We start from the raw sequence: 19,109 nt of genomic DNA on the forward strand, positions 1-19,109 counted from the left end.
ATTTTATGAAGATTTAATTAAGGAGGTAGATGTATTTAATGCAACATTGAACCGGAAACCATCTAGTATAAAAAGGCATCCCCCCAGAAAAGAAAATTATACACATGACAAGATGCTTAAGGGGTGGACATTAACAATGAGGAGAGCTCACAGGGATTGGAATAGGAATGGTAGGACTGAGGAAGGGAAGAATGCTTTACTGGCAGTTGCTAGGCTGTGTGGGGAGAAGAGAAAGGAAATTAGGAGCAAGTATTGGCAGGAGTTTGGAGAGAAAGTTGGGAGTAACAGAAACTTGAAGGAACTCTGGCAAGACGTAAATAAAATAAGGGGTAAAAAGCACAATTTTGTTGCACATCCAGACCCGCAAGGAATTGCAAATGGGCTCGTAAATAAATGGGCGGAAGCTGCCAAACTTAGTTCATGACCCGCTGTAACGAGAGAGTCATTAGATTTTTGGAAAGATCTAAGAAAGGATTTTATACTTATAGCAGGTAACAGTTGTGATGTCACTTGCACAGGTATTACCAGAGAAGAACTAATAACGGCGATTAAATTTGGGAAATCTACCACCCCTGGAGAGGATGGAGTAACTTATGAAATACTTAATGAACTTGCCATTATGACGGAAAGCCCACTTTTAGACATCTTTAACCCTTAAACTGCGCAACGCGCCTGCAGGCTCGCGTCTGGTTTGCGCAACGCGCCTCCGGGTATTTGTATTTTTCACGTTCCATTCAAAACTCTCGCGGCTACATGGGGTTCACATCAGCTTCCTCAGGGCTCTTGTAAACAGACGCCATCTTCAAAAAAAATCGTGGTCCACATTCCCGGGTGTGGGAGCCTCAGTAGTGTGTGAGCAACCAAGGCTGGCGCTCGCAGCATGAGCGCACAGCACTGCTGTTCAGCATGTGACCACAGCATCGCCTAATGTCAAAATATATATATAACTTGTATTATTTAGCTATGATAGTGTTATATGAGAGCCTGAGTGTGATAATGACTGGGTACAATGTTCAAATATCAGTGATTCAATGCTGTTCACGATGTTTACAGCGCTAGCCACAGCACCACAGCATTATTTCATTCATCTAGGAATCTTCAAATGATTTCTTAGGTTCCTTTTCAAAATAAACGTGTGGTCAATTATTCATTTACAGGAATTAGTGACCAGGATTGTGATAATAGCAGGAATGTGGTTATAATTAGCGTTGTGCGTAGTATTGTGGAAGGAGGAATTTTGATGAGGGAGGGAGGGCGAGAATTGAGGTAGCCTCATTGTGTGTGTGGCTGCCACTCTTGTTTTGCTCACCATACTAGCTTAGTGGTTCGCTATGGGCAACACATATGTACATGGGTATATATAGTGTAAGAACAGCAACAGGAGAATGTTGAGAGGAGCTATTTTGGTGAGGGAGGTGACGTAATCGTAGCGTCGTCTGCTGTGTGATTTTTCATGCAGTGTATGGTGGCCACTGTACTGTTTGGACACAATACCGGCTTACTTGCATAGTTCTGGTAAATAAAACATGTAGATAGGTATATAGAACATGTGTAATAATAACTATAACAATATGGTGGGAGGAGCAATGTTGGCGAGTAAGATGTTGGAGTGAGGGAGACAGGCTGGGTGTGGCTGCTCTCACTTGAGGTGTTCTGAATGTGTTCATGGCCAAATGCTCCTATTGGCCCATACGAGGCAGCTGCTATTGGCCCATACGAGGCAGCTGCTATTGGCCCATACGCGGCAGCTGCTATTGGCCCATACGCGACAACTGCTATTGGCCCATACGAGGCAGCTGCTATTGGCCCATACGGGGCAGCTGCTATTGGCCCATACGGGGCAGCTGCTATTGGCCCATACGGGGCAGCTGCTATTGGCCCATACGGGGCAGCTGCTATTGGCCCATACGGGGCAGCTGCTATTGGCCCATACGGGGCAGCTGCTATTGGCCCATACGGGGCAGCTGCTATTGGCCCATACGGGGCAGCTGCTATTGGCCCATACGGGTCAGCTGCTATTGGCCCATACGAGGCAGCTGCTATTGGCCCATACGCGGCAGCTGCTATTGGCCCATACGCGGCAGCTGCTATTGGCCCATACGGGGCAGCTGCTATTGGCCCATACGGGGCAGCTGCTATTGGCCCATACGGGGCAGCTGCTATTGGCCCATACGGGGCAGCTGCTATTGGCCCATACGGGTCAGCTGCTATTGGCCCATACGGGGCAGCTGCTATTGGCCCATACGGGGCAGCTGCTATTGGCCCATACGAGGCAGCTGCTATTGGCCCATACGCGGCAGCTGCTATTGGCCCAATCGGGGCAGCTGCTATTGGCCCATACGGGGCAGCTGCTATTGGCCCATACGGGGCAGCTGCTATTGGCCCATACGCGGCAGCTGCTATTGGCCCATACGCGGCAGCTGCTATTGGCCCATACGAGGCAGCTGCTATTGGCCCATACGAGGCAGCTGCTGTTGGCATATACGAGGCAGCTGCTATTGGGCCATACGAGGCAGCTGCTATTGGCCCATACGAAGCAGCTGCTACGCGGTGTTCTGAAGGTGTTGATGGTTAATGTATATAGTGTGTGACAGTGTATAAGAGCATAAGAACAAAGGTAACTGCAGAAGGCCTATTGGCCCATACGAGGCAGCTCCTATCTATAACCACCCAATCCCACTCATATACTTGTCCAACCCGCGCTTGAAACAATCGAGGGACCCCACCTCCACCACGTTACGCGGCATTTGGTTCCACAAATCAACAACCCTGTTACTGAACCAGTATTTAAGCAAGTCTTTCCTAAATCTAAACTTATCCAATTTATACCCATTGTTTCGTGTTCTGTCTTGTGTTGATATTTTTAATACCCTATTAATATCCCCCTGTTATGTCCATTCATCCACTTGTAAACATCTATCATGTCACCCCTAACTCTTCGCCTTTCCAGTGAATGCAACTTAAGCTTTGTTAATCTGTCTTCATATGAAAGATTTCTAATTTGGGGAATTAACTTAGTCATCCTACGTTGGACACGTTCAAGTGAATTTATATCCATTCTATAATACGGCGACCAAAACTGGACTGCATAATCTAAATGGGGCCTAACCAGAGCAAGATATAGCTTAAGAACCACACCAGGTGTCTTGTTACTAACGCTTCGATTAATAAATCCCAGTGTCCTATTCGCCTTATTACGAACATTCATGCATTGATCCTTTTGTTTTAAATTCTTACTAATCATAACTCCCAGATCCCTTTCGCAATCCGACTTCGCAATCTCAACACCATCTAGCTCGTATCTTGTAACTCTATCATCATTACCTAGCCTCAGAACTTTACATTTATCAGCATTAAACTGCATTTGCCAATCATTTGACCATTTCAAAACCCTATCTAGATCAACTTGAAGTGATAGTGAGTCCCCCTCCGAATTAATTTCCCTACCGATTTTCGTATCATCGGCAAATTTGCAAGTGTTGCTACTCAAACCTGAATCTAAATCATTTATATATATTATAAACAACAGAGGTCCCAGGACAGAGCCCTGAGGTACTCCACTAACAACATTATCCCACTCTGACTTAACCCCATTTATACTAACTCTCTGTTTCCTTTGGAATAGCCATGCCTTAATCCAAGTTAATATAGCACCCCCCAATACCATGAGCTTCTATTTTTTTTAATTAGTCTTTCATGTGGCACTGTATCAAAAGCTTTGCTAAAGTCAAGGTACACAACATCACAATCCTTACCACTATCAACTGCCTCAACTATGCTAGAATAAAAAGTTAGCAAATTTGTTAAACATGAACGGCCATTTGTAAAACCATGTTGCGACTCATTTATTAATTTATGTTTTTCAAGATGGAGACGAATTGTATTTGCAATTATTGATTCAAGTAACTTTCCCACAATAGACGTTAGGCTAATTGGCCGATAGTTTGACGCAAGTGATCTATCTCCTTTCTTAAAAATTGGTACCACATTAGCTACCTTCCATGACTCTGGCACTCTGCCTGACTCTATTGATTTATTAAATATGGTAGACAGTGGCTCGGAAAGCTCCTCTTTGCATTCTTTAAGCACCCTGGCAAACACTTCATCCGGCCCTGGGGATTTGTTTGGTTTTAGTTTTTCTAATTGTTTAATTACATCCTCCCTGGTAACTGCTAAACTAGTCAACCTGTCCTCATCCCCACCCACATAGACTTGTTCGGCTGAAGGCATATTGTTAAGTTCTTCTTTAGTAAATACAGATATAAAATATTTGTTAAAAATACTACTCATCTCCTTGTCATTATCCGTTATTTGACCTGTCTCAGATTTTAATGGGCCTATCCTTTCCCTATAGTGTGTAAATAGATTGTATATATACACAAATTAGCATGATACAGTAAATATGTGCTGCATATGTGTACACAAGTTTCATGCACGTAACACAGTGTCTACGGACAGTACGGATGTTGTACTGCGATATTATAGTGTACGTGTTCATTATACATTGGATTGGCACATAAAAACAATGAAAATGTATTTGGAAAGGAGCGCAAAAAATGAATGAAAATATATTCGCGGCAACTCGCGCGCCCCGCCCCCGAGAGCTTACGGCACGGGCGCACGGGGAATGATGACGTCACGCCCCAACTTCCGGACCCCATAGCAGCCAAAGTAAGTACAATTTCGACTTTTTTTTTACATACCCATACTGAGGGAAGGGTTTTTGACACTTTAAAAAGAAAAAAGAATTTTTTCCAGAGAATTTATTTCCTGCGCACTGCGGGGGTGTCACATTTGAAGGCAACGCAGTTAAGGGGTTAATATTAGTTATAAAGAGGGCAGTATTCCCAGTAAATGGAAAAAAGCTATGATCATCCCTGTCCCTAAAGCCAATGGAGAGTATAGATCTGTGTCTTTAACCTCGTGTTTTTGTAAAATGAAGGAGAGGGTCATTTTAAATTGAATTTTATATATAATAGGTGATCAGCTGTCTAGTAATTTGTTCGGGTTCCTCAAAGGAAAAAGTACCTCTGATTGTATTATTAAATGTCTAGCTAATGAAAATGATTATTATAGAATTTTCATTGATTTACAAGGAGCTTTTGATAAAGCCAACAAAGAGATTATTTTATATGAATTAGCTAGTCTTGGTGTTAAAGGGAAATTATTGCGCTGGATAGGGGATTATCTTTATGAAAGGAAGGCTCAGGTGTGGTATCAAGGTTGTATGTCAGGTGTGAGGTCTTTTGAACTCGGCACACCTCAGGGAGGAGTGTTGAGTCCCACCCTGTTTAATGTACTAATGAATAAGATAGCATCTGAGAGATACTCAAATGGGGTAACACCGATCATATATGCCGATGATATTTTGTTTCAGGGCAAAGATATTTCAAAGCTTCAAACAGTGTTGGACAATTTCGGAAACCTGTGTCACCATATGGGACTGGTGGTTAATGAAAACAAAACTAAGTTTGAATGTAGAAGTCGGAGCCCCATTGTATTGAAAATAAACGGTAAAAATATAGAGAGAGTTAATATATATAAATATTTAGGCATATACGTTGGATATACCCATGAGAGTTAGGAAGCTGAGATGAACAGACTGTTGTGTCAATGTCGGAAGAGATTACAACCTCTGAAGGCCTTGGCATGCTGTGGAAAGGGAGTGGGAGTCCCTGTGCTACGAATGATATACTTGAGTACTGTAAGATCTCTTATTGATTATGCTGCACCTGCCATTTCAAGTTTTGGTAAAGGTAGGATGGGCAAGTTGGAGAAGGTACAAAATGAAGCCATGAGAATTATCTTAGGATGCCCAAGAAATGCTATGATTGAGATAATGAGGATGGAGTTGAATCTGCAGAGTATTGGGGATAGAATTTCAGAGATAAATGTAGCCTCTGCCATTAGATTAATGAGAGGTGGGGGAGCTAATGAACTAATCCTCTCGGTTCAAAAGGTGGGAAGTAGTGAACAGTGTATGATGAAGAAGAGAGTATATATGAATAAATCATGTTATAAAGTATGATGTTATTACAGAGTGTATTGCTGTGCCCAAGAGAAAATTTACACCACCATGGGTGGATTGTAATGTAGATGTAGTAATTACTCCCTTGCATAAGAAAAAAAAGTATGTATCAAATAGGAGAGCTGAGGGCAACATATGATTGTATAATTAGAAAACTAGCCTACAGAAAACACTCTACATGTATATTGTGATGGGTCAGTAGCTAGGGATGGGAAGGCAGGATGTGGAGTCTTGATCAGGGAGTACACTGACATCGGCACTGTAGATACTGTTATTGGACGCCGCTTAACTGACAATGTCTCTTCAACGCAGGCTGAACTCCAAGGAGTATTAGCAGGATTACAGGAAGTAGTCAAATGTGGTAAAAATGCTTGCTTCTTTATTGATAGCAGAGGAGCGTTAGAGTCTTTAAATAGCAGACGCCCAGTATATCAGAATATTGTGATAGAGTGTAGAGAGAATGTTAAGAGACTAGAAAAAACTGGGTATAAAGTAAGACTCATGTGGATCCCTTCACATGTGGGAATACTGTTGAATGAGGTAGTTGATGACATAGCGAAGAGATCCACTGAAAAAACTCTTGTTGATGTTGTATGTCAGTTAACCTTAAAACAAATAAAAACAAGAATCAAGATGATTCAGGAGGGTGAAGAAATGATAAAGAGAATGGCAATGGTGGACAGTAGTAACACACTTAAGAATTATTCAATAATAAATACAAATTCGTCCTTCACTTATGGTAAAGGAAAGTCTACTTGGAAGGATTCAATTTACATGAGATTAAGATTAGGATATAAATATATCTGGCAATACGGTGTTGATGTCAGTGAAAAAGATAAGGAGTGTAAATTATGTAGTATGCCGCACGCCCACACCTTAGAACATTATGTATTAGAGTGTCAACTTATTGAAAACTATAGAAATAAGGAAATAAATAGTGTACCACATCAAATTCTTTGGATGTGTGATAATGGTATAATAGACAGTATACTTAGGAGCTACAAGAATTTTGCCCCGAGAGTGTAACAATTATATGCTGTACTTACTATATTAACCTGCAATGTTAAATGGAATTCTTGTAATGTTATTTGTTTATTTGTACTCACTGAATTTGTGCGCCCCTTGAGGGACTTGAAGTAGAGGGGGGTAGAAATAGCCTAAGCTACTCTATCTCTTTGAGATGTATTTATTGCTTATCTCAATAAACATACTTGAACTTGAACTTGAACTTGTGTGCGATGTTGTCAGTGTACAAAGCGTCTTGTATCCTTCCAGCCAGCGGTGGTGCTCCTTCTCTATTACAAATTTGTTTATGAATGTATTTGCTTATTGTCTTGCTTACTTTTTGTGGATCTGCTTGTATTCAATTTATTACAACTTGTTTATTACCAATCATGTATACTGATTGATGATTTATTTGATTGAAAAAAATAAATAAAAAGAATGCAAAGTAGTGCATTCACCATGGGAGCAATGTTTCCTTCAGAAAGTATATAAACGAGTACCATTGTATTTTAATAAAAGAATTGCAAGCATATTCTTTAATTAAAAAAAAGAAGAAAACATAAGAGTTAAATGTAGAAAACCAGTTACAAACAATAGTAAGAAGTAGAAAAATAAAATATGGCACCAGAAAGAACACTGGAACGCCTAGGTGAGCGTCGCCGCCATTATCACAACACGGGACGATGAGTGTCCAGACATGAGCATAAAACCTTCCCACGTACGATGGTCGTCGCCCCTAAATCAACACAACAACTTTCCCACAAACTGCACCTATCATAAAGAAGAAGCCCACCATTGACCTGCAAGTGCTCACATCAAGTCTAACTCTACAACAGCCTAAGAAACAACACTCAAGCCTTGCCTAAGCCTTGACGTCAAACCCTGAGGCGTCACCCAGCATCACCACTCATGCAGTCATCCGAGGAGAAAACCTTCCCACAAACTGCACCTATCATAAAGAAGAAGACTCACCAGTGTCCAGAGTGTGGGAAGGTATTCACTCATCTTGGAAGTATGAAGCGTCACATGTTAGTGCATTCGGGTGAAAAACCTCATAAGTGTCCAGAGTGTGGGAAGAGGTTCAGTCGTCTTGGACATATGAAGACTCACATGTTAGTGCATTCGGGTGAAAAACCTCATAAGTGTCCAGAGTGTGGGAAGAGGTTCAGTCATCTTGGAAGTATGAAGATTCACATGTTAGTGCATTCTGGTGAAAAACCTCATAAGTGTCCAGAGTGTGGGAAGAGGTTCAGTCAGCTTGGAAGTATGAAGACTCACATGTTAGTGCATTCAGGTGAAAAACCTCATAAGTGTCCAGAGTGTGGGAAGAGGTTCAGTCATCTTGGCAGTATGAAGACTCACATGTTAGTGCATTCGGGTGAAAAACCTCATAAGTGTCCAGAGTGTGGGAAGAGGTTCAGTCGTCTTGGACATATGAAGACTCACATGTTAGTGCATTCGGGTGAAAAACCTCATAAGTGTCCAGAGTGTGGGAAGAGGTTCAGTCATCTTGGAAGTATGAAGATTCACATGTTAGTGCATTCTGGTGAAAAACCTCATAAGTGTCCAGAGTGTGGGAAGAGGTTCAGTCGTCTTGGACATATGAAGACTCACATGTTAGTGCATTCGGGTGAAAAACCTCATAAGTGTCCAGAGTGTGGGAAGAGGTTCAATCAGCTTGGAAGTATGAAGACTCACATGTTAGTGCATTCGGGTGAAAAACCTCATAAGTGTCCAGAGTGTGGGAAGAGGTTCAGACGTCTTGGAGATATGAAGACTCACATGTTAGTTCATTTGGGTGAAAAGCCTCACAAGTGTCCAGAGTGTGGGAAGAGGTTCAGACACCTTGGAAGTATGAAGACTCACATGTTAGTGCATTCGGGTGAAAAACCTCATAAGTGTCCAGAGTGTGGGAAGAGGTTCAGTCGTCTTGGACATATGAAGGCTCACATGTTAGTGCATTCGGGTGAAAAACCTCATAAGTGTCCAGAGTGTGGGAAGAGGTTCAGTCATCTTGGAAGTATGAAGATTCACATGTTAGTGCATTCTGGTGAAAAACCTCATAAGTGTCCAGAGTGTGGGAAGAGGTTCAGTCTGGTTGGAAATATGAAGACTCACATGTTAGTGCATTCGGGTGAAAAACCTCATAAGTGTTCAGAGTGTGGGAAGAGGTTCAGTCATCTTGGAAGTATGAAGACTCACATGTTAGTGCATTCGGGTGAAAAACCTCATAAGTGTCCAGAGTGTGGGATGAGGTTGAGACACCTTGGAAATATGAAGACTCACATGTTAGTGCATTCGGGTGAAAAACCTCATAAGTGTCCAGAGTGTGGGAAGAGGTTCAGTCAGGTTGGATATATGAAGACTCACATGATGATGCACAATGATGAAAGACCTTTTGAGTGTGATGATTGTGGCAGAAGGTTTAGAGATCGTGGATCTATAATTTGTCACATGTTGGTACATACAGAAGAAAGGCCTTTTGAGTGTGATAAGTGTGGCAGAAGGTTTAGAGATCGTGGATCTATAATACGTCACATGTTGGTACATACAGAAGAAAGGCCTTTTGAGTGTGATGATTGTGGCAGAAGGTTTAGAGATCGTGGATCTATAATACGTCACATGTTGGTACATACAGAAGAAAGGCCTTTTGAGTGTGATGAGTGTGGCAGAAGGTTTAGAGATCGTGGATCTATAATACGTCACATGTTGGTACATACAGAAGAAAGGCCTTTTGAGTGTGATAAATGTGGCAGATTATTTAAGTCACGTAAAGGTATAAAAGCACACATGCTAGTGCATTTGAATGATAAACCTTCATGAGTGTCGAGAGTTTTAAGAGATTCGGTCATCTTTGTAGTATGAAAACTCACAAGACGGTGCATTTGGGTGATAGGTTAAACATTTTGAGTGTGAGAGATAAATCAGAAAATGTTTTAAGTATATTGTATATTAAAGCACATATTAGTTCATTAACTTATAATACCATTTTTCCAATTTTAAAATTGTTAGAAATTGTAAACTTTATCAGGAAAATATCTTGCACTCTCCATAGCTGCAACCATTATTTTATTATATATTTTTATACTGTTTTAGCTTACCCAATTCCATATACTGTATTCAAAAACATGGTGTTGCTACTTTACGTTAACTTGTTTCGCACTCTCCAACCCCTGCCCTGTTTTCCTTTCTGTTGTCATGATCATGTTTGTACAACTGGTACCAATTTTCTTCGTTGATATCTGTGTACCTCATAGCTTCCATTCCATTTTCTTCTTTGCCACAGAAGAAACGTGGCAATGTTCCACAGCCACAGTGCTGGCATTGGCAGTGCCATCACTGCCACCACATTTGAAGGCTTGAAAGCAAGCCAAAAGCACTCTAGTTGATTGTTAACTTTTAACTGTGGTTTTATATATATACTATTGTACTTTTTTTTATGAAATACTGGTATTAAAATAATTTTTGTTATTTTGCTTAATGACAGAGATATATAAATTATTAACAAATATATATTAGACTGGAATTTATTTCAGCTAAACCTCTTCATTTATATTTGTATCAGATTTTTTAGTAGTCTGGCCTATCTACAGTACTGTAGTTATAGTCATCTAACCCTTGCATTATTGTGTGCATTAAGATAGATTCTGATAAAAGACTAACCTTAGTTGAGTACTCATATTAGCCTAACTGGCATTTATAATTTTCTGAGTTGGAAATATATATTACTCGAGCCCAACGATGTATAGTAATATATATTACTCAGCTGTTAAATAATATTTGCCAGGCTGAGATATTTATGTTTAGCAGTTATATTATCCTAACTGGCAATTATATTATCCTGACTCTGGCAATTATATTATCTTGCCTGGCAATTGTATTAATCAGACTTGCAATTACTAGGTATATTATATGTATCCAGACTGATAATTACATTAACTTCTCTATCAATTATACTATCCTGACTGTGACCCCCTCCCCTTCCGGCCCGTTGGCGTCGTGAGGGGGCTTGGTGGACGGCTGCCGGAGTGTGATGCTCCGTTGGGCAGTCCTCTGTCCTTTTCTGGCCTTGCACTCCTGCTGCTGTCTTCTCCAATTGTGCCGGATCGCTTTTCCTTTTCCTTATGTTTCGTTTTTCTCCCCCCTCTTCTCCTATCTGCTTGACGTTTCCTGCCGACCTTTTGCTTGTTTTGGATTATTTCTTTGGACTTCTTCTATTTTGACGCCCGGGTGCTTGAGGAGGCATACTCTTGCACCCGTAGAACTGTAGTACCCGACGTCTCGAGCGAGGGGAACCTTTTATTGTCAATCCCCCTTTCGTCGCTGAACCCGATCTCGACGGACTGACGGTTCTTAAGGTGGCGTTTGTGGGGGGTATACTCACGACGCACCCCTAGGGGGCCCCGGCATGATCGGCGATAGCTTCCTGTTGGGTGTCCTGCCTCTAATTGTGGCTCCATGGTGGGTATGGGGGCACATTCGTGGATGAATTTGTCACTTTTCGTCTCTATGTCGTTGAATGTTTCCGTTGTACCCTCTCAGGCTCGTGGGGTGGGCGACCAAGCCCCCGAGTCGGCCAGTATTGGAAGACCAGGCTCTGTAGCTCCCGCTGCGTTGGGCCCCGACCTTGCTCCTCCTTTGACCGTCCTGACTTCTTCCCCCAGCTCCCCTCCCTCCTCTGAGGTTGGGTCGAGCCTCCAGCCCCCGGTGGTGACCACTTCGTCCCCTGGTGTGGCTAAGTCTTTTGTTGTGACTACTGCGCCTTTTGACCCCTCTCTCTAGGGGTTCTCAACGCCGTTCGCGCCCCAACCGCACTCGCTCGATTCCTTCCCATGCTGATGCGTATCAGGCCTTGTTTGGTCCTGCTTCATGGGCCAAATACTTTGATCTCCTCCCTCTTGATTCTGCGCCTCCTGACGATTTCTCCCTCCATCGGCATCTTGTAGATTCTGTGGATGCGTGTGTTACTTTCAACCCCACTCGTCTCAGTACACGTGTCGTTGCTGCTCCTTCTCAGGATGCGGCTTCCCGCTTGGCTGCCTTATCTTGCCTTGGCGAGATCCCTGTTCGGGTCTCCAAGAACGTTCAGATGAATTCCAGTGTTGGCACTATTCTCCTCCCACCCCATGTTGCAACCGGTGTTCGGAATCTGCAGGATTGCCACGATGATATTCGGCATGTCCTTGATGCCCAAGGCCATTCTGTCCTCCAGGTTGACTCGTTTACTCGTCCCCCTCGTGGTCGTCGCCGTCAACCCCTTCGCGTTGTGAAGATCACCTTTGATGGTAGGACCTTTCCATCCTCTGTCATTCTTGCTGGTGCTAGGTGCTCTGTCCAGGAGTATATTCCTTCTCCTCGACTTTGTAATAAGTGCTGGAGGTTTGGGCATGGTGCCCTCCGCTGCTCTGGGACTGTCTCTCTCTGTCCTTTGTGTGGGAGTGAAGGTCACTCTAAGTCGGAGTGCACTTCTCCCCAAGCTCACTGCCTCAACTGCGGTGAGGCCCATCCTACGTTCTCCCGTGCCTGTGTCCATTACAAGCTTGAGGCGGCCGTCCTTAACCTGAAGCACCGGGAGCGTTTGTCTTTTCCTGAGGCGAGGCGCCAGGTTCGCCGGCTCCCGCCTTTTACTAACATCTCTTATGCTCGCGTGTTGCGCTCTTCCTCTCCTCGTCCTTCCCCCCTTCCTCAGACTCTCAACCGTTTCCGGGCCTTGGACCCTGATACGCCCACTGCCCCCTCCTCTGTTCCTTTGAGTTCTTTCCCGAGGGGTCCCCCTCCTGGTCCTCTGTCTGGGGTTCCCCTTCTTTCAACCCGGTCTGTCATGTCTCCTGTGTCTTCTTCCTCGTCCCCCTCCGATCCTCCTTCCCATCCTCTTCCACCATCTATTGGCTCTCCCCGCCTCCTGTCGGTGCAGGCGGATGTCCATCGCTCTCCTAACGGCCGTCGTGTGTGCTCTCGTTCGGCTTCTCCTGTTGAGACACTGGAATCCGTTGCCCGGTACGTAGTTGCTGGGACACCTGTCTCTTTAAGTGTGAAGCGTAAGCCTGGCTCCTCTCCTTCCTCTTCCCCGGCGGGTAAGAAGGCTTCGCTTTCTTCCTTAGCTCCTACTTCTGGCTCTGTTGCTCCTTCCCCTCCCGTTTCGGTGGTTGCGCCCCCTGTTCCTGCTATGGAGGTTTCTTTGGCCCCTGCTTCCCTTTCGGTTGCTGCTCTTGCTGGGGTGCGCTCCCCTCTTTCTACTCCCCCTCTTCCTACTGCTGTCCTTGACTGCTCCTCTCCGTTGTCTCCTCCTCCTCCGGACCCCGCCCGCCCACCTCTGATCTGTTCTCCCGTTTCCTTCCCTCCGTCTTTGCCCAGTTTACCCATGCCCCCTAACCCTGACTTTGCTGACCCTGATCCCGACCCTGATATTCTTTAACGTGCTCTGTTGCTCTTTCGCCTTTGTTTCTTCCTTGTTCTCTGTTTTTGTCCTTTCTCTTCTCGTTGTTGTCCATTCTTCAATGGAACGTTCGAGGTTATTACGCCAATTTCCTCGAACTCCAACTTCTGATTTCGCGGTTTTCGCCCCTTTGTGTCTGTCTCCAGGAGCCAATGCTTGGTGCTCGTCCTGGTCGTTTTCGTGGCTATTCCTTTCTCTCCCCCCCCCCCAGCCATTGCTGGGGCTTCTAATTCTTCTGCTCTCTTGATTCGTGCAGATGTTCCCTTTGTTCCTTTACTTTTTCCTTCGCCTCTCCATTGTTCTGCTGCTCGTATCTTTGTGGGGAAATGGTACACAGTTTGTTCCATTTATCTCCCCCCGAGTGTCCCGCTCTCTCTTCCTGATTTGAAACACCTCCTAGACTCCTTGCCGGAGCCTGTGCTCCTGCTGGGTGGCTTCAATTGTCGTCATTCTCTTTGGGGTGACGTTCTGACGAATACCCGGGGTCGCCTCCTTGAGCCGTTTCTCCTATCTTCTTCCCTGTCTCTTCTGAATTCTGGTGAGCCCACTCATTTGGACTCTCGGACTCGCACCCTTTCTTGTCTTGATCTTTCTCTCTGCTCTTCTTCTCTTTACTTAGATTTCACGTGGCGGGTTCTTGATGACCTCCATGGAAGTGATCATTTCCCCATCCTTGTTTCCTTTTTCTCTTTTCGCCCTTCCCTCTCTTTCCCTAGGTGGCAGTTTGCTAAGGCAGACTGGACCCTATTTACCCTCAGTGCTGCTCTCTCTGACCTCTCCCTTCTGCCTCTCTCTCACGCTCTCCTCCTTTTTCATGACACTGTCTTCAACGCTGCCCTCCGCTCTATTCCTCGCTCTTCCTCTCGGGGTCCACAGAAGTGCGTTCCCTGGTGGAATGCGGACTGTGCTCGGGCTGTCCGCTGTAAGCGTGCAGCCTGGAAGAGGCACCGCCGTAGGCAGACGACCGATTCTTTTCTTTTGTTTCGGAAAGCGAGTGCGGTGGCCCGTAGGGCCATCCGTACGGCTAAACGTGAATGTTGGGCATCTTATGTCTCAACAATTACGTCCGAAACCCCTCTGGCCCAGATCTGGAAGCGTATCCGCAAGATAGCAGGTAAGTTCGTTCCCGATGTTTCACCGGTCCTTCACCTCCATGATACTCTTGTGGCGGACCCGTTGCAGGTCGCATCCGAACTGGGTTCCCACTTTTCTTCTGTTAGCTCTGGTCTTCATCTTCCCCAATCTTTCCTTCTTCGTAAACCTGTCCTTGAGTCTCGTCCTTTAGATTTCTGCACTCATCTTCAGCTTCCCTATAATGATCTCTTCTCTCTCTCTGAACTTCGTTCTGCCCTGGCCCTTTGCGGTTCTACAGCGGCGGGCTCCGATGGTATTCATTATGAGATGCTTCGCCATCTCCCTCCGAGCATGTCTCAGTATTTACTGAGTCTGTATAATCGGATCTGGGAGTCGTCGTCAGTCCCTGAGGACTGGCTCGATGCCGTTGTCCTCCCTGTTCGCAAACCGGGGTCTCTGGGTACTTCCCCTAAGGACTTTCGCCCTATTGCTCTCACGAGGTGTGTCTGCAAACTCTTTGAACGTATGGTTAACGTTCGTCTGATGTGGTTCCTGGAACACCATCACCTCCTCTCCCCTTCTCAATTTGGTTTCCGCAAGTGCCGCAGCACGACAGATGTCCTGGTGAACTTGGAGGTCTATATTCGTACTGCTTTTGCTGCAAAGACCTCCGTTGTTGCCGTCCTTTTTGACCTGGAAAAGGCTTACGACACCACTTGGCGTTATCATATCCTATCTCAACTTCATTCTTTTGGCCTTCGTGGTCATCTCCCTCTCTTTCTCCGCAGCTTCCTCTCTCGTCGTTCCTTTCGGGTGCGCCTTGGTACCGCTCTCTCTCCCTCTTTTCAGCAATACGAAGGTGTACCCCAGGGTAGTGTTCTGAGCACTACTCTTTTTCTGGTTGCCTTCAATGGTCTTCTTTCCTCTCTTCCTTCTGGTGTCTTCTCCGCTCTCTATGTCGATGATCTTACCCTTTGTTGTCAGGGTGATGATTCGCCTCTCCTTCAACGCCGGCTTCAACTTGCAATTGATGCCGTGTCGTCTTGGGCCACTGATCATGGCTTCAAGTTCTCTACTTCTAAGACTTGTGCCATGATATTTACGCGGAAATGGGTTGTTCTTCGTCCCTCTTTGTCACTTTATGGTCATCCCCTTGAATACAAAGATTCCGCGAAGCTTTTGGGGTTATTCCTTGACACTCGTTTGTCTTGGTCTCCCCATATCTCTTACCTCCGTGTTGAGTGCTCTAAGGCCCTTACCCTCCTTCGGGTCTTGTCCCATACTTCTTGGGGGGCAGATAGGTGCACTCTCCTTGCTTTACATTCCTCTCTCGTCCTGTCTAAGCTCGATTATGGTTGCCCTGCTTACTCGTCTGCTTCTCCTTCTACTCTTCGCCGTCTTGATGCTTTGCACCATACTGGGTTGCGCCTCAGTTCTGGTGCCTTTCGTTCGACTCCCGTCCTTAGCTTGTATGTTGACACTGGCTTCCTGTCTCTCCAGGACCGCCGTGATCGCTACTGTCTTTGCTATCTTGCGCGGTCCTTGCAACATCCTTCCTCTCGCCTCTGTCGTGCTTTAACTTTTACCCCTCCTGCGGTTCCTGTTCCTCTTCACCACCTCCCTCTTTCTGTCCGGTTATCTCGCCTGCAGGATTCTCTTTCCGTTCGTATTTCTGATGTTTCTCCTCGTGTTGTTCCTTCTTTGCCCCCGTGGAGGGTCCCTCTTCCGCGGTTTTGTACATCCTTGACCCGTATCACTAAAGCTTTTACCCCTCCTACGGTTCTAAAACGCCTTTTCCTCGAGCACTTTTCTTCTCACTCCCGCTCCGTTTCTGTCTTCACCGATGGGTCTAAGTCAGCGGACGGTGTTGGCTACTCTGTTGTTTTTCCTGATCGCACTTATATGTGTCGCTTGCCTCCGGAGACTAGCATCTTTACAGCGGAACTTTATGCTATTCTCTATGCTCTTCGTCTCCTACTTTCTTGTTGTCAGTCTTCCTTTGTAGTTGTTGACTCTCGTAGTGCCCTCATGGCTCTCGGGTCCTTTAATCCAGTTCATCCAGTGGTTGTCGAGATCCAGCATTGGCTGTTTCTCGTTCACAGTAAATTTAAGTCGGTTGAGTTTTGTTGGGTTCCCAGCCATATTGGTGTGTCTTTAAATGAGCGTGCGGATGCTGCCGCCAAGGAAGCTGTCCGCTCTTGTCCCATCTCTCGTAAGGGCATTCCGTATTCCGACTTTTACCCGGTTATCCATTCCTCAGTCCTTACCCGTTGGCAGGCTTCTTGGTTGTCTGTTACTGGTAACAAGCTACGTACTCTTAAATGTTGTGTTTCCTCGTGGCAGTCCTCCTTCCACCGTAACCGGCGGTGGGAAACAGCTCTGGCGAGGTTACGTATTGGCCATACTCGCTTCACCCATGGTCACTTGATGGAGCGCCGCCCTGCTCCTTATTGTCCTAGTTGCATTGTCCCTCTTACGGTCGTGCATGTCCTTCTTGAATGTCCTGACTTCCAGGACGAGCGTATGTCTTGCTTTCCGACCGCCCCTCGCGGTCGCCTGTCCCTCGATAGAATTCTTGGTGACTCGGATACTTTTGATATCGTTCGCCTTATGCGTTTTTGTTCTCGTATTGGCATCCTTGGTGATATTTAGCGCCCTCTGATTATTTTGCGTCTTTGATGGTGCTACATAGCCTTCCCGGTTTGGTGCCTTCTTTTGATAATTACTTACTTACTTATCCTGACTGTGAATTATGTGAGCATGACTCCGGCAATTATATTAACCTGAATCCGACAATTATAATAGCCTGACTGACAATTATATTATCTTAACCTTCAATAATAATATACTGATTTGCAATTATATTACATATATGCTGACTGATAATTGCATTAACTTGACTGGCAATTATATTATCCTGACTCAATTAAATGAGTCTGACTGGCAATTATATTAGCCTGACACTGGCAGTTACATTAGCGTGCTGGTAAATATATTATCCTGAATGACAATAATATTATCCTGACACAATTATATTAGAATACTGGCAATTATATTATCTTATCTGACAATAATACTATTAGCCTGACTCTGCCACTTGTATTAACCCATTTTATAAAGTGGCATTTTTCATTTATAGTATACTACCATGACTAGAATTTATAATATTTTTTGGAGTATGTCATTGAATATAGTTAGACTAGGCTTAATTACTGCTAGTATTTACATCAGTTGTCTATATTTCCATTATTCTCAATATCTTTGATTAATAAGTATTTCTAACTATAAATTAGTGTAATGATTTTTAATTTGTAGATATAAGCCTAAATTTAATCATTGCATAATTGGTGTGTATGATTATTATAGGCCTGTTTTACCATGTATAGGAGTAGCCTTTATGGCAGGGGTGGCCAAACTTGCTTACTGTAAGAGCTGCAAATGATAAACCTCATATGTTTGAGACCTGCAGGAGAACCATTTAAGAGCCACAGCTTCCTTACTGAATAATGTCAACAGTGTCTGCTGGCAATTTATTGATGATTTTCACTCATTTAATTTATTTTTCCTTAAGTCTGATTTAGGTGGATAATCATATGAAAAGTTTTTGTGATTAGGTTCATTCTGGCGTTTCAAGTTCCTGGCTTTGTAATGACTGAATGGCACTTGGCAAACAAGACACAAATGTTTACCTCCTTTAACTGTGAATGCAAACTTTGTTCCACAAGTATCGGAACTTTTTATATAGTCATGCATTTCTTGCCCTGGATTCGGGTAGAAACTTATAGAATATTCACATTCTCAAGAATTTTTTACTAGCCGCATATTAAAGGTCAAAGAGCTGCAGTTTTTGCCACCCAGTGGCCAAACCACAGCTTGTAATTTGTCATCTATGCAAACCAAAAAATATAGTTTATTGTTTTGATTGGCAGTTTAGGTTCGTGTTGTGTTGATGGATGTGAATGATGTGAAGTTATTATTTGCTTAGGAGTAATCATTGGCCCATATTATTTATAGATAGAATATGGTGTAATACTTGGCTCTTACCCATTACCTTTTAATTATATTATAAAGAACTGGATGATTGTTTTAACATAAAAGGTCACTGTCCACTCTCAGTAACTAGAAGTGTTACAGAACTTACTTGACAATTATCTCAATATACAAAGTAACTGTTCACTCACAGTAACTATATGTTATAGAACTTGCAGGAAACACTGTGCGTGTTAGTGACCTTACAAGAATGTAAAAATACCAATCTTATGTAATCTCACCAACCCATTGTACTTGTTTGTGAATAAATTATTATTAATAATATTATTAACATGACAATTATCCTAACATACAAGGTCACTGTCCACTTACAGTAACAATATGTTATAGAACTTAGCTAACTCCTATTAATGACTTACATTATTGGTAACAATGGGATAATTAAGTTGAGGTACTAATAGGGTCAGTTTGTTCAGATAGATCACATTGGGAGAGGAATTTATTGAGGTTATCCTCGTGTGATAATACAGTGTGGCTTCAGACCCATAAAAGCACCAACACTGCTCTTATAAATAT

General features: G+C 43.9%; 1 protein-coding gene across 1 annotated transcript; it reads left to right on the forward strand.

Moving 5' to 3' along the window:
• The first annotated feature begins 7,682 nt into the window (after positions 1-7,682).
• On the forward strand, positions 7,683-10,551 carry LOC123754208 (zinc finger protein 729-like). The gene has a single exon (XM_069308991.1). It carries the CDS (start codon positions 7,943-7,945, stop codon positions 9,854-9,856), a length of 1,914 nt encoding a protein of 637 aa, XP_069165092.1. The 5' UTR covers positions 7,683-7,942; the 3' UTR covers positions 9,857-10,551.
• Positions 10,552-19,109: the final 8,558 nt, after the last annotated feature.

Source organism: Procambarus clarkii, chromosome 6 (genome assembly GCF_040958095.1).
Source record: "Procambarus clarkii isolate CNS0578487 chromosome 6, FALCON_Pclarkii_2.0, whole genome shotgun sequence".
In the NCBI taxonomy this organism is placed as follows: Eukaryota; Metazoa; Arthropoda; class Malacostraca; order Decapoda; family Cambaridae; genus Procambarus; species Procambarus clarkii.

Bases quoted from the DNA above. Each gene is read 5' to 3' on its own strand.
- LOC123754208 (XM_069308991.1), top strand. From the start codon at position 7,943: ATGCAGTCATCCGAGGAGAAAACCTTCCCACAAACTGCACCTATCATA.